Source organism: Festucalex cinctus, chromosome 8 (genome assembly GCF_051991245.1).
Source record: "Festucalex cinctus isolate MCC-2025b chromosome 8, RoL_Fcin_1.0, whole genome shotgun sequence".
Classification (NCBI taxonomy): domain Eukaryota; kingdom Metazoa; phylum Chordata; class Actinopteri; order Syngnathiformes; family Syngnathidae; genus Festucalex; species Festucalex cinctus.
In genome coordinates, this window is record NC_135418.1 from 23,220,896 (window position 1) to 23,235,755 (window position 14,860).

At 38.2% G+C, this 14,860-nt stretch overlaps 1 protein-coding gene across 8 annotated transcripts in view; it reads right to left on the bottom strand.

Annotated features, from left to right (window-relative positions):
- col2a1b (collagen, type II, alpha 1b) overlaps nt 1–14,860 on the bottom strand; it is a 101,202-nt gene that overhangs the window by 26,576 nt on the left and 59,766 nt on the right. For 4 of the 8 annotated variants that reach the window (XM_077530759.1, XM_077530758.1, XM_077530756.1 and 1 more), the window contains 10 exons: nt 11,759–11,968; nt 9,367–9,383; nt 8,920–8,952; nt 7,857–7,889; nt 7,724–7,777; nt 6,252–6,353; nt 4,661–4,741; nt 2,158–2,202; nt 763–816; nt 198–251 (listed from right to left, as the gene is read on the bottom strand). In XM_077530759.1, the coding sequence (XP_077386885.1) occupies nt 198–251; nt 763–816; nt 2,158–2,202; nt 4,661–4,741; nt 6,252–6,353; nt 7,724–7,777; nt 7,857–7,889; nt 8,920–8,952; nt 9,367–9,383; nt 11,759–11,968 (683 nt within the window). The remainder of the gene's footprint in view (nt 1–197; nt 252–762; nt 817–2,157; nt 2,203–4,660; nt 4,742–6,251; nt 6,354–7,723; nt 7,778–7,856; nt 7,890–8,919; nt 8,953–9,366; nt 9,384–11,758; nt 11,969–14,860) is intronic. The other 4 variants (XM_077530763.1, XM_077530761.1, XM_077530762.1 and 1 more) reach the window with 1 other exon arrangement.

Genomic DNA, 14,860 nt, shown 5'->3' on the forward strand with positions numbered 1-14,860 from the left:
TGTAATTTATCATGGGCTAAAAAAAAAAAAAAAAGAGCCCAATATGTTTGTACTTTGGGGTTGGCTCTGCAGTTCTGAGCTTAATTATGAAACATTTGATATTAAAACATTTGCGTTCCAGGAACTACAAGAGCACAAAGTTCCTGCAACATGATTGGCAATTTTTTTTGCCTTTCATTTGCAATTAACACACTCACGTCATCTCCAGGTTTTCCTGAAGGTCCTGGGGGTCCACGGGGTCCCATGGAACCCTGTAAACGGCGAGGAAACAAGCACAGGTATGAGACTAGGATATCACTGGCATTGTGCAGCTCTCCAGCTTTTCCCTTTTGGTTAGCTTTGATTTTAATTACACATAATGATGCGGCATGAAGGAGGAAAAGCAAGATAATCCCAAACTCCACGGGGGATAATTAGCGCAGCCCCCGGGTTCAGTCAACCTGCTGCGGGATCAGGGAAAGAACGGTTGGGGTCGTGTGATTTCTGGAAGCTTCATTTAGGGTAAATAAACGGGAGGAGGAAGCGAGGAGTGCGGGACTAAAACGACAGAGACTTTTTTTTTTTTAGCATAAATCAATAAAAGAGCAACACAGATGTTATTACAATTTGTACATTTGTGGAGTTCAACTTTCACTCAGAAGTCGAGCAAAATGGGGAATTTGTTTTAAGTAGATACAATAGCAAATATTCTAGGTGACTCACATTTTACAGCTTGAATATATACTAAAATATAATGTCTGTGGAGGTTGGAATGACACTCACAGCTTGTCCGGGTTCTCCGGCCTCTCCTGGACTGCCTTGGAATCCTTGAGGGCCCTACACAAAGATATACAGACATGTTCAAAATGTCATCAATGGATGAATGAATGAATGAATGAATGAATAAGTTTAGCAAATGACTGATCTTTTCCTATTTTTTTTTAAACAATTGAACAACAGAAAAATACAAATACAAAAAAAATACAAATAATGAAGGTGTTACTTTAATACGACGGATAAAATAAAGTTCAAAAAAAAAAAAAAAAGGAAAAATGTAAATTGAGCAGCTTCAGCCTAATGAGCTAATGCAGTGTCTAATACTGTAATAGCATGAATAATATTACAAAAAAAATTACAAACAATGAAACAAAATAATTCACGAGCTAAAACGTATAAGGATACTAAAATAAAATGAATTCAATAAAAACAAAAGTCAAAAAGTCAAAATAAAAAAGTAAGACTAAAAAAATCTAAAGAAAAATAAAACCGTATAAGTCAATAAATACAATAACAAAAAATAAAAATACTAAAAAAGAGAAAAAAAAAGTACTATTGTAATAAGATACATAGAATGGAAGTAAACAAAAGTTCTAAGTAGTCAGTAGTAGTTTAAAAAGTAAAAAATAAATAAAATAAATAAATAAAATAAAAACAACATCACAGTTTATTCATGGCTCAGTCTGCTAATGTTGCATGACCAAACCAAGAAAACAGGTTAGCTGTGATTGGTCGTTACCTGAAGCTTGAGACACTGTGATGTTATTTTCAGTCAACAATGATAACAACATTCCCAGGCAGACATTCTTTTTACCCTCTATAAAAAAAGACTAATATTAGAGCAGTTTACTGAGTCACTGAGAGCAGTTTGAGTCTTTATTGTACTGACTTCTGGCAATCCTGTGCAAGACATAGACCAATCTGCATGATCATTAATCAAATGCAGTGGTTGAAATACACAGATAATCCAGTGGAGTCTACACACAGAGGCAGGAGTCCCCCCCCGCCCCTCTTGGAAGCACCTGGAGGTCTCCAAACATGAAGCACATCCTTACACCGTACATCAAGTCGAGACCCGTTTTGTGGGCATCTCTTGTCTAATGTTTTTCCTCTGCAGGCTGGGAGGAACCTGCGAGTCCTTCAGGTGAGGTTGGGGAGGTGAAGAAAATGAGGGCGGGGATGCCAGACATAAATTGTCAGGTGGAATTTAAAAAAAACAAAAAAAAAAAAAAAAAAAACGGGGCTTGCAGCTGGGAGTATTCCACTCACCTGCCACGTGGTAAAACACGTAACAGTTCTTCCTGGTTATGCGCACTCATCACTTATGGCTGGGACTTATCATGTGTGTGTGCATGTGACAGGAAGTGACTGGAAAGTGCCTACACTAAAGTGGGTACTTACAGGTGATCCAGTGGGTCCGGGTGGTCCTCGGGGACCCATTGGGCCCTGGAAAGTGAAAAACAATACAATCAGGAATGAACAATAGTCACGCCTTCATTCGGTACACCTGTTCACTTCCAATATGGCAAAAAGATAAAGCACACTTTGAGGCAGGGTTATAAAAGTTGGGGGATTTTTATTACATTTTGACCCCCTCCCCCCAGTTACTTGTAATCAGTCTTTAGATCGGGTTTATTAGTTTTCAAAATGCTTTGTATTAGTTGTACAGTATCAGTTTCTATTTTTTTTTTTACATAGAGTATCTGTGGAGTGAAAGATTAAAAACAAAGGTTACTGAGTAATGTGTAACTGAGTAAATTCTCAAACAGCGATTCAACCTAGAAATACATTTGGTATAAACACGGGAAGCTCATTATGAAATGAATTGAACAAAAGACATTTTCGCTAGAATAGTTAGTTTTTATCAGTTTTATTAAAGTACATTTTCGTTTCAGTTATTGTTTCTTTAAAATCACTGTCATTTTTATTTTTTATGTGTTATATTGCATTTTCGGAAAATTAGTTAAGCAGCAGAAATCCACCCGTTTTTATCCATCTCAGGGGGCACTTGCTATCGACGGAAAATGACATCACAGTTGCTCAGGGCTCAGGCAACAACCAGTCACAGCTAAACTTCAGAAAACAGGTGAGTTGTGATTGGCCGTTACGTCTATGATGTAATTTGCAGTGGACAGCAAGTGGCAAAATGGTCTCCCCCTGAGTTGGATAAAAACTTGTGATGCTTAACTCATATTCCACAAATCAGAATATTAATCAAAATACTGTGTTTACATTTGTGAGGCCACACAGAACATATTGTAAAGAACATTTTTGGGCTGACTTCCCTTTTAACCCTCCTGTTGTCCACAAAAATTGTAACACATTTAACCCTATGGGTGAATGGAGTCAAATTGACCCCAAGGATATTATTAGGAGGGTTAAAGCAGTAATTCTACTTTTATCAGTCTTTTACAACACAAGTTTAAAAACTTTTACAATGTGATTATTTTTGTGCCCTTTGTCAGCAACAATTTGAAGCTCACTTTACTGCTATAAAACACCTTGTCTTTTCGGGCCTCGAGCTACACCACCTCCACGTGTTAAAAAAATAATAATCATTTCAAATTCCACACTGTCATTCGTAGTTATGCATCTGTACAGCTGAGAGTTGAACACCATGTTTGAACTCTGTGTGACTTATTTTAGGCGGCGACACGGAAGGAAAAGCAAGACAAAGGCGGGCCTACTTCTTTCCCTCAGCAGCAGGTGAGATTCCTGCGACTCATTTCTTTTCCGCTCAGCCTCAATCGCAACCCCCTCGCACCCCGACCACTTATAATGCCTAACATGAGAAAATCACATTCTGTGAAAGTGATGAGCCACTCACTTTGAGGAAAAGACATGTGGAATTAAGCGTTAAGACGTTCTTGAAATGGGCAGCACCGAAGACAAGTGGTTAGCAAGCCTGGCTCACGATTCTGGGTTTGAATCTTGGTCCGGGCATTCCTGTGTGGAGTTTGCATGTTGTCATCATAGTTGTGTGGGTTTGACTCCATCTTACCTGCGAATGAGTTATCTCACTCACTGCCATTGATGAGACAAGGTTTTGCTGATGGAAGCAACTTCATTGATGCACAATCACCACTAGATGGCAGCGATGCACCATTTTAGATATGAGATCAACTCCGTTTGGGAGTCGTTTTCATTTCGTAGATTTGTTGCGTATATATAATCATTAAAAAAAATATCTTGTAGGGCTTACAAAAGTCAAAATGCTCTAAAATGGCTGGCAGTGAATGTTGAGGACAAGCGCTACAGAAAATGGATGGAAGTTCTTCAAATACTTTGAGAGTTAAACATACTCTCTTATAAAACACACCTTTCAGCATCTTGGCTCAGCTTTAAAATAATAAAAAATAAAAAATAAATCATATAAATGTGGCACAGTGATCCTCAGAAGTGAATGAAAGTCACCTTTGAGTGTGAGCGGGAAGTCTTCACCACTGTGGCTTGAGGATTATCAATGGTGCTCTGTAGGGTCACAACTTGTACATATACTGTATGTGTGTGTTTAAGAGGGTCTCAGTAGCAGTGTTGTTCCACAGTGTGGTACAAGTCGAGGTCCAGCGGGTGTTTTTTTTGATTAAACGTCACTCTCGCAGACCGACTAGGAGCCAAGGTAAAGCCACTGGTCAGGTCCTGAACTTTTAATTCCATCTTCCCGAACCTTTCCAGGTAGAATAAGCTCCTTTAGTTGAAAACCTTCTGCTTTCTTCTGCTTCCTTGATCATTTTAAATCCCCCTCGTGATGATCTGCCCACCTTGTGACGCTCCTCTGGTCCAGCAGGTTAGCTAGTGTCACATTTTTTTTAAATTTTTTTTTTAAGCTTTGTGACACATTGACAATGGCTTGCAAAAAAGAAAGAAGATGATGACAACGAAGAAGGGGAAATTGCTGGCTCACCATGGGTCCTTGCATCACGCCCATCTGAGCGCCGCCGCCGGCCTTCTCGTCAAAGCCACCTGCCATCTGAGCAGCAAAATTCTGGAAGAAAAAAACAAAACAAAAAACATTAATAGACTTTAGAACCGTGAACTAGAGGGAACTACCGATAGGTGAACTGATTTAACTGGCTGATCATAGCTCTTGGGCTTTTGACAATATTTTATTCTTATTTTGTACATATCAACACATTACAATATGCCAAAGATAATGACATTTAACCACCACCGGGGGAAGAAAAGAAAAAAAATCAGCATGTGACGTTGTGTAGTCTGCATGTTAAATGTTGACATTTTTTCGGCGTTCAATAAAAAGCTAAAAAGTTAATCAACAATGGTGGCTCTCCCTTCCCACATGCAAAGATGACTGAATTCCGTTGTAGACAAGTAAATATACTGCGATTGGGTGGCAACCAGTCCAGGGTGTCCCCCACCTACTGCCCAGAGCCAGCTGAGATAGGCGCCAGCTTCCCCCGCGACCCTTGTGAAGAATAAACGGAAAAAAAAAAAAAAAATCTCTAACAAAGTGATCTAGCAGTGGAACACTGTGTATACTGTAAGTACACTTGCACAACATAATGACATCAGGTGAATCAACTAGAGGGCAAAAATGCAATCCTCTATGTTGACATTTCAATTTGGACTTTCAACGACCCCCGTGAGGATAAGGAAAATGGATGCCTGGAAGGATGTTTAGTCTTTGTTATTGTCCACTAGATGGCACTGCCTTTTCCCATTCAAAGCATGCAGGGACAATGCAACAGCTCACGTCTTTTACTATTTTTTAGCGACTGAGATTTGTGTTTATTGTTGAGGTTGGCTAATGGTATGTCCTTGGTTTACAATGGGGTTGCGTTCCTATGATGGCGATGTAACCTGATTTTGAACGTTGACTATTGAACAATACAATGTTCAGCCATTACTGAGTGTAATTGTGCGATGAAGAAGTCTATGCCTCTGTAGGGGACAAGCTAGCAGATCTCAGTGGCGAACCCAAGCCAGGAAGTGTTGTCTATAAAAACGTTATATTGAAATGAGCCTGAAACAAATGGAAACATTTAGGCAAGGCTGATGCATGCAAAACCCCAAATAGGGAAACTATGGAAAGAAGAACTGACTAACTCGTACTTGGGCATTTGCTCAAATTAGCCCCAATGAGAAACGGGTATCCTTGACAGATGGACAACATTACATTGTAACATGTTTTGCCTTCGCCATCTAAAAATTGCTGATCATTTCAAGGATTCACCATAAAAAATTGATTGATTTACACCAGTATTTAAAACATTGTTTATCTTTTATTTCCCTTCTACAGTACGACTCCACTGACATTTATAGAGCAATGAAGTTGCGACAGTAAAGACTTAACTCTCCATAGTGATTACACATTATGATTATATTTCATGGTTACTAGCCATCCCTTGTTTTTGCAATAACACCTCCACTTAAAAAATAATCTACCCAATTTCAACTCCAAAAGTTGATAAGATTTTTTATTGTTTGTTTGTTTTGTTTTTTCTGTCTTCTTTCCCTGAGCATCTCGGGACACTTACTCCACCAAGGCCAGGGGGTCCGTTAGGTCCTGGTGGTCCAGGGGGGCCAGGATTTCCGGGGGTGCCAGGCTCGCCATCTCTGCCACGGGGACCGGGTGTTCCCTGGAATCAATAGAGACAAGGATTTATGATATTGTCTATTCAAGGAGTTGCTTTCCTGTCTTTATCTCTTTTCTCCAAAACGGGTCAACATTAAACATCAAATATTGTTGTCCCAGAAACATCAATTACTGTACATGAAAAAGTAGTAGTTTAGTGCAGTGGTTCATCCAGTTTAATATACAAAGCATTCAATTTGATCAAATATACAGTTGCGATATTTAGAACCCAAGTGTAGAAATCATCTTATTCATAATAACTAGCATCGATTTGCATGTTACTGAATATCTACACAGTATTGAATTCATTACACTGTCCCTTATACTGTACACGAATGAATCAATACGATATTAATGTGCCTGTGTGTTTTCCCAGTGAACTTTATATTCACTGTATTAGGTGTGTAAAAAAATGTTTTGAATTTCTGAAAAGAGTTTTTATATCAATTGATATTTCACTATTACAGAGTGGACACATTAACTACTTGAATCATTTAGCCATTTTCAGCAAAAAAAAAAAAAGTTACCGGTAATATTTTGCCACTTGGCTCAGGAAATGACCAATCATTGCTTAGCTTGTGAATGTCACATGACCAGAAAACAGGTTCAGCCGACATTAATGTCACTAGTTGATTGTGAAATAAGACTAGAAGGTTTATGTGTATTTATGTCATACAGAAGAAAGAAAATGTAAGAAAGTGTTTCTGTTAATGCTCTAGAATATGTCCCTGGTGTTATTGTTGATATTATGCACCTTGTATCGGTATTGTATTTGTATATAATTTCACTAATGTATGTAACGTTTTGGAAACATAGGAATAGTTGCAATATGCTACTATTCTGCTTATTGTTGCCAAGCAACGATGATCAAGGTTTCTTCTACTGGATGTTATTGCGCTGGACTTCATTCGATGTAAAACTACATTACAGCTGCTGGTGGCTTTCCATCAATCATTCTTCAACCTTGACTGTATAGCATAATAAGTGATAAGAAATGAGTAAATATTCTCTTTAATGACATGTTCAGGGAGGCGGATGATAATTCACGAGGTTGGACCAGACATGCATGTGTTGACAAATCACAGGAATGTGCCGAGAGGCAGCCGGCCAAGTGTTAGATTTGCATATGAACGAGAAGTGGATAGAACACGTGATCGAAGACTGTGTAAGTCATTTGAGCTTCCGACAGGCCAGCTTGTGCTCAACAAGCCTGGCGGACCACACAGCTTAATGCAAATGATGCGAGTGAATGAAAGGCTGCCTTTCTGCACACAAATGTCAGGCCATACCACCTAAAAAAGGAACACACTGTACCTCTTGGTTCTGTTAAAAAAACAAAACAAAACAAAAACAACACACAAATAAAGGACTGACCTTCTCTCCCTTCTCTCCTCTTGGTCCGCGCTGTCCCTGCTCTCCTAGGGGGCCCTGAGAGAGCAAGTCATAGTATGACTCATTTTATATGCAGTGAATGAATGAATGAATGAATGAATGAATGAGAACAGACCATTGGGCCAGGTGGTCCTCTTGGTCCTACGACCTGTGTTGTAAGAGACAAAGGAAGACATTTAGCAATTAGAGAATGTAATTTCTGTTGAAGTTCTGCATAAATGCAGAAACAAATGTAGTGAAATTAATTAAAATGGGAAAAAAAATGTAAAATGTGAGACTTAAAAATGGTTCATTTAAAAAATAGATGTACATATCCACTATTTGGGCATTTTTGTCATGGAAAATGTGGAATACAAAAAGCACACAGTATCAGGAATGGGATAAATCATTCACAAGATGTCTTGGGTGAGCAGAATAGTTTGAAGTTGGAATGTTTTGATTCGATTGAGAAATCCAAGAATTCACACTTCTTTTGAATAATTTGAAGTGGGTTTGAATTGGTTAAGAAAAGTGGAAAGAGGTACAAAGGGGGTACATTTACAGTATAAAAAATGTGTAACACATTTCAATGTTTTTTATTTTAATGGAGAATGTGGAAATGTGGAAAAGTCAGTTTGGGGAATGAGTAAATATGGTTCCCAAAAAGTCTTGAATTTTGTGATTTTTTATTTTTTTTTGAAGATGGGAAGGTCTAGATTAGAAATAGGTCCTAAATAGATCAAGAAATGTGGAAAGAGTAGTGTGTTAGAAAAACTGCCAGGAACAAGATTGTTTATATTCTTATTTTTCATGGTAAAAAATAGAACAACATCAATGAACCCTCAACATTTTTATTTTGCAAAGCTTGAAAAGCTTTTCACATTTTAGATGTCTGCAGTTCACAAAGAGGGGGAGCAAGGCACTATCTCCCCCCATCACCACTCATCAGAGAGCAGACTCGTTAATGGCCAACCTCTGAAGGGGAAAGCATTTAAACGGAAGATGGATAAACAATTCCGTTTTTATTTGCCGCCGCAAACTAGTGAGCGCTTAGAAGGGCAAAGCATTTCCAGGTGCAGCCTACAAGGACCTTGTAAGGTTTGGATAACAATTGGGTCTTTCTATCGCACTGAGTATATACCAAAAAACAATCTTATCTCATATTTGGAGGGGGTGATCATTGAATGGTGTAAACTTACATCGGTAATATCTCCAGGTTCACCTTTCTGGCCCTGTGAGACAAATCAAAATAAAGAAAAAAAAAACATTAATAACAACAAAAGGACTAACACATATTACTTAAAATACATTGAGTATTACGGTTAATACCGCATGTGTTAATTTCCCCCCCCCCCACTTTCCAAAAACATGTACATGTTCATTGAAGACTCTAAATTGTCGATATAAATAAAGATGACTTTACTTGACTTGAGGAAAACCGTCATAAAAGATACAAAATAATACACAAAATGCCTTTGCATGGTTGAAATTAAAATCTACATCCCACTGGACCCACAAATGCAGCAGCATGCAATAAATTGTGCTTGGTAACTCAATGTCTAGCATGAATACACCAGACTCAAAAATGAACACAGGAACTTCATTACACACATACTGTACATGCTTCATGCACATGCAGAGCTCACCTTAGCTCCAGGCGTTCCTGTGATGTGGCAGTAGAGATGAGAGAAAAAGTTAGCACACGGGTAACAAACAATACAAAAATAACACATCTTAAATTTCTCGACACGCTGATGACCATTTTTTTTCTTCTTCTCCCACGTTAAATCCATTTGCTAAAATGTGATATTTTGGTACGCCTAATTGCCCATTTGGACGTTGTTGACTCTCCATCTTTAGCATAAAAGCTTTAAAGCAGAAAGAGGATGTTTTGTACCAATCGCCGGGCAGCAGGCGACGGTGAAAAGCACAATGAATACATGGTGACCTCCCCAAAATGTTCTCACTCTGACATGCTTAAACGTTTAGGGACATACGACCTGTGTGGTTAAGGAAAGAAAATAACCTTACATTTATATATTATATATATTTTTTTTTTTAACTTGAATTAAAGCAAACAATCTAATCCAGTCATTCTCAAAAGGTGGTACAAGTGCCACAAGTGGTACAAAGTGTCCCTCTAGTGGTACATGAAAGAATCACTGAATTAAATGTTCAAACTGTGTACAATGGCTTTTTATTTTAATTCTAGTGCAGTACATTTTAAAGAACAGTTCAGTTGTATTTAACTCAAGTACAATTCATTTGTGTTTATCTTTCATCTCAAACATTTTTAATTATTGCACAATACATTTTAATTGAATCATACCCCCCTATAATGAGGCACAGTGCTAATGCACAAACTGTGTATTACATTAGCTAACAAAAAACGTTAAACTTTTTAGGAATTAAACCTCCGCCTCGTCACTATGGTGATACTCGGAGAGCTAAGTATTTTTAAGGTGGTACTTGGTGTAAAAAGTTCAAGAATTGCTCGTCTAAACCAAAAATATTGGGCAGTCAAAGAGTGATTATTTTTTTGGTGCACATGTATGTAAATAATATTGTACGCATTGCTGCTCTTGCTTGAAAAAAAAACATTGAAACACGATCACTCAAAAGGAAGGGAAATAGATCTGCACTGTCCAATGAAAATCAAGATTTTTTTTATTTTATTTATTATTTTATTTATTTATTTATTTTTTTAGTATAAGGACACAAAAGTAATCACAAAACTTGAGGGAAATTAGGAACTTTAAAAAAAAATTTTTTTTTTGGTAACGAATTAGATGCCACATGGTGAAATAGTGGTTAGCATGTCCGCCTCACAGTTCTGAAGTTCGGTATTTGAATCCAGGTTTTGGCCTTCCTATGTGGAGTTGGAATATTTGCCCCTTGCTTGTGTGGGTTTCCTCCCACAGTCCATAAACATTCATGCTAGCTAAAATGCTAAATTGTTCATGGTGTGAACTGAAATGGTTGTTGTATAGACTTTATACTGTATCCAGCGAATTGGCTGGCGACCAGTCCAGGATGTACAAATCTCTCACCCAAATGCAGCTGATATAAGCGCTAGCTTAACAGTAACCTCAATGAGGAGAAGTGGAATTTAAAATTAGTCCAATTTTAATACATTGAAAACCTAATACTTTTCATTGGACAGTGACAATATAAGAATATTTCCTCATGTTGACCTCAGAAATTCTACTGCCAGTCAATAAAATGAGAGAACTAGCGCATATCCCAAACCCAAATTAAAAATAAAATAAAATAATGCAATTTACCACTGCTGTTGCAGTAGCTGTAGTATTGCTGCCATTATGTGTTGCAAGCGTAAATCGCTGGTGTTGGGCAGTCACATTTTGATAAATTTCATTTTTTTTTCTCAAAATCTGTAGTGGTCAATCCACATCTGTGGGTGCTATTTTCTAATCTCAAGTGTTTAAAATAACTTGCTCTCTTTGGCGATGGAATGCTGAATGGTTGAATAAATGTAAAATCTTTGATAATTTTGGAGGTACGAGTCTTCCGCCCAACACCAGCAATATGAGCTGAAACTATGAAAGCGTCTTACTCAATCAACAGGCAGGCACTTGATTCCACTCATGCTTCCCAAGGTTGTTTTTTTTCCCTTTCAAATATAAACCTCATTCATGAAGCCCTAAAACGGGGGCTGTCACAGTTTTCTTCCCACATCTGACACACAAAAAGCTGAGAGAAAGTAAAAGATGTGAAGGAGAAATGTGAAGCTCCTCCTTGACTTGAGGTATTTACTTTTAATGGCTCCCACATGTTTTTTTTTTACGCCATGTAAAGATTATTCCGGCAAGGTAGGGCCAAGGTGAGCTTGTGGAAAAAAGAAGAAAAAGAAAAAAACAAACTTTAGGGAAGCATTTCAGTGAGATTTTCTCTTTTTTAAAAAAGTCATGTCTTTACTTTGAGGGGCAAACGAAAGAAAATTGCCCCAAAGTAAGCGACATGATCCCGCAGCGGGTGGGTAATTTATTTATGAGAGCATTGAGATAAATAAATTACAACCAATGGGAGGCGAAGGGTCAGCAGCGCAGATGGGGCAACACTCTCCAAATGGGATTTCGGGCTTGGGGCAGTGTCTGAGCTCCTCGCAGACTATATCGTCGCACAGGACGGTCCCGGTGTCGCACACGCAGATGCGACACGGCTCGGGTTTCCACACGTCCTTGTCGCTATAGCGTTGGCCGTCCTGCAAGCAGCTAAGAGCATCCTCCTCTGCGCGCGGCCAGAGTGCGCGTGTGCAGAGTTGGATGAGATTAAGAACATGTTAACATGATGACGTAAGTGCATCCCAACAAAACAGAATATTATTGAAAAGCTCATTTGTTTCAGTACTTCCATTTAAAAAGTTCATTCATTCATTAAACAATTCTTTTCAAAAGTGTAATTCCTGTCACCTAATTTCTAGATTGAAAATAGTTTTGTTATTTCTTTTTTTTATGCCATATTTTAATGTCTTGATTTGGGTTTTAACCTATAAAATACATTTTCCATAATATTTGAGGTTAGGAGAAATTCACTCACTAATCTCAATGGCAATTACACATAACCGACCATGTATACTCCAAAATGCCATAAAATAAATAAATAAATAAATAAATAAATAAATAAATAAAAAGTTGTACAGATACAAAAAAAATTATAAAGTTATGTGAACAAATTCATCATTTTTCAAGAAAAAGTCTTAATGCAGTATTTACATACACATTTGATCAGGAATCAGAACAAATGATCATAAGCTTACGACAACAGATAAAGATTTTGCCAAAAATAAAGCCGCAATATTTCATTTATAAGTGAAAGAGAAGTCACATTTCAAAAAGTAGATTTCAAATACATACATTTTATTTATTTTTTTACAGTGTACACATTTATTCATAAAAACGGGAATATATTCTAGCCTTTTACTAAATAATAATAAATAAATAAAAAAAACAGGAAGGAGCGCCATAATCTGTTTATAGTATTGCCTGGTCCCCATATGTCTGTGTACTTTTTTAAATATCGAAACTTGATCATTTATCGCAAATTACTTTGTGCACCCTCAAGTTATGGCTCGCAGACCCCTGGGTGTCCTCAGACCACAGTTTGAGTTTGAAATATTACACACAACTCCCAGTGTGATGAAGCACAATTCAATACCACTGCAACCATTCAAACAAACGTCAAAATAAGCATTGCTACTTTTAACAGAGGCAGTTTTGTGCATATGTGCCTAATTGTTGTTGCTGGCCGATCAACACAAACAAAATTATCACATAATTAGCTTTTCCTGTTGAGAGAAGCCCAACATGTACTGTTAAAGCCAAAATGATTCACATACTTGAAAATGTATTTGATATCTCCTGTCTGGAAATGACTATAAGAAGTTAAAATTTCCTTCATATTCAGTACCATTTCCAAAATAACTTGGCTAGAGCCAGGGATGGACAAGGACAAGCCACTATAGTTACAGCCTACCCAGGAAAAACAGTAAAATTAGATTTGGAACTTTCATAAAAATGTAAAAGAAAAATATCTCCTCCTAACATAACTTCTTATTATCTTCTGTTAAAAACACAAACACATTCGGCATTCGCCACAAATGACGAATCACATTGGTTTTTAACAAGCACCAATTAATCCCATTTAGAGTCAACCTATGACATGACCACTGGGTGGCAGTGTAATGTTGCAGGATTGAGACTTACAGGAACTAACTGCACAAGAGCTGGAGGCCAAGTGCCAAAAAAAGAAAAAAGTTATATAAGGACCGGTTTAAATTTATTGGACATGAGAGACAGACTTAGCATTCAGACCCATGCACCTCTCAATGCTGCTACTGTACATTAAAGTGACCAACCCCCTCCCCAACAATGAGCTTGTTGGTCGTTGTAACATTGGAGTTGATTTTTCCACTCACAGATGCTTTGGCCGGTATACAGAAAAGCCCCCCCTCCAAATACAGTAGCCGTGTTTACCTTTTGGGAAAGTGCTCAGGTGGAGGTGACCTAAAGGTCCCCTGCATACGCCATGAATGAATGAGGCCTTTCTGGAGGGGTGCACAGAGTGGGCAATTGACTAATGCGTGCGTTTTTCTAAGCCCACCTGGGTCCCGGGAGTTGTGGGGATGGTATTTTGTATAAGCTTTCAATCTTTTAACGTGCCGCCCGCCTCAATCTAAAAATACATAGCGATGATGCAAATCTGACGCATCTCTCTCATATGTTGGCAACTTCAGAAGAGAGGAGGTGGGAGGGGGAGAAAGAAAATGAAAAGCATAAAGTGTTCCCAGGTGCATCTTGAGAAGCTGTTTTCCATCTTATGCTGTCTGGTTAGTTTTTTGCACTCCAGGCCCCTGTTTTTTTGTTTTTTGTTTTTTTTTAACTAAAAGGGTCAAAAAGTGACCCAAGCCTCCTCAGATGACTTTACTACCACTCCAGCCAAAGCTTTCCTACACTAGTTAACTGTGAGAAAAGAAAGGAGTGCATTATCCTCCGTTTTGGTGAGGGTAACCTGACACCTGACTGGCTTTTACGTTGGCCCATTTTTAGGTGTAAATACACCTCAAATTCTCTCTTGCTCTAGACGATAACAAAAAGCCTCTGTCTTATATTTTTTTCCCCAATCATCTCTTGCTTGCATGCAAGCTGACTGTCACATTTTATGGCCGATCCTGAAAACAGATGGAAAACTTGCTTATGGAACGTTATTCCTGGAGCTGATCCTTGACTCTTAAATCACGCAGATACTTCATTTGACTTTAGAGGACTTAAGGGCCAATTGATGCAATTATTAATGGCATGACGTTCATTTCAAGTTTTCATGCAAATATTACTCAGTGGTGAACTTGAAATGAGGAGACAAGCTCGGATTCGCCTGGATGCCCTCTGACGGCAATGGAATGTGATCACTTTTCACCAAAGGCCCTTGAGCCTGACCACCTTTCACTTTTTTGCCCACCCCCTCCCCCTTCTCACGCTCAATATGAGTGATTCTCAAAATATGGTATGGGGGCTCTCTCTAGGGGCATGTGGATGGATGGATGGATGGATGGATGGATGGATGGATGGATGGATGGAAGTAATGCTGTCACTATGGACTATTTTTAGAATTGATTAATCTATA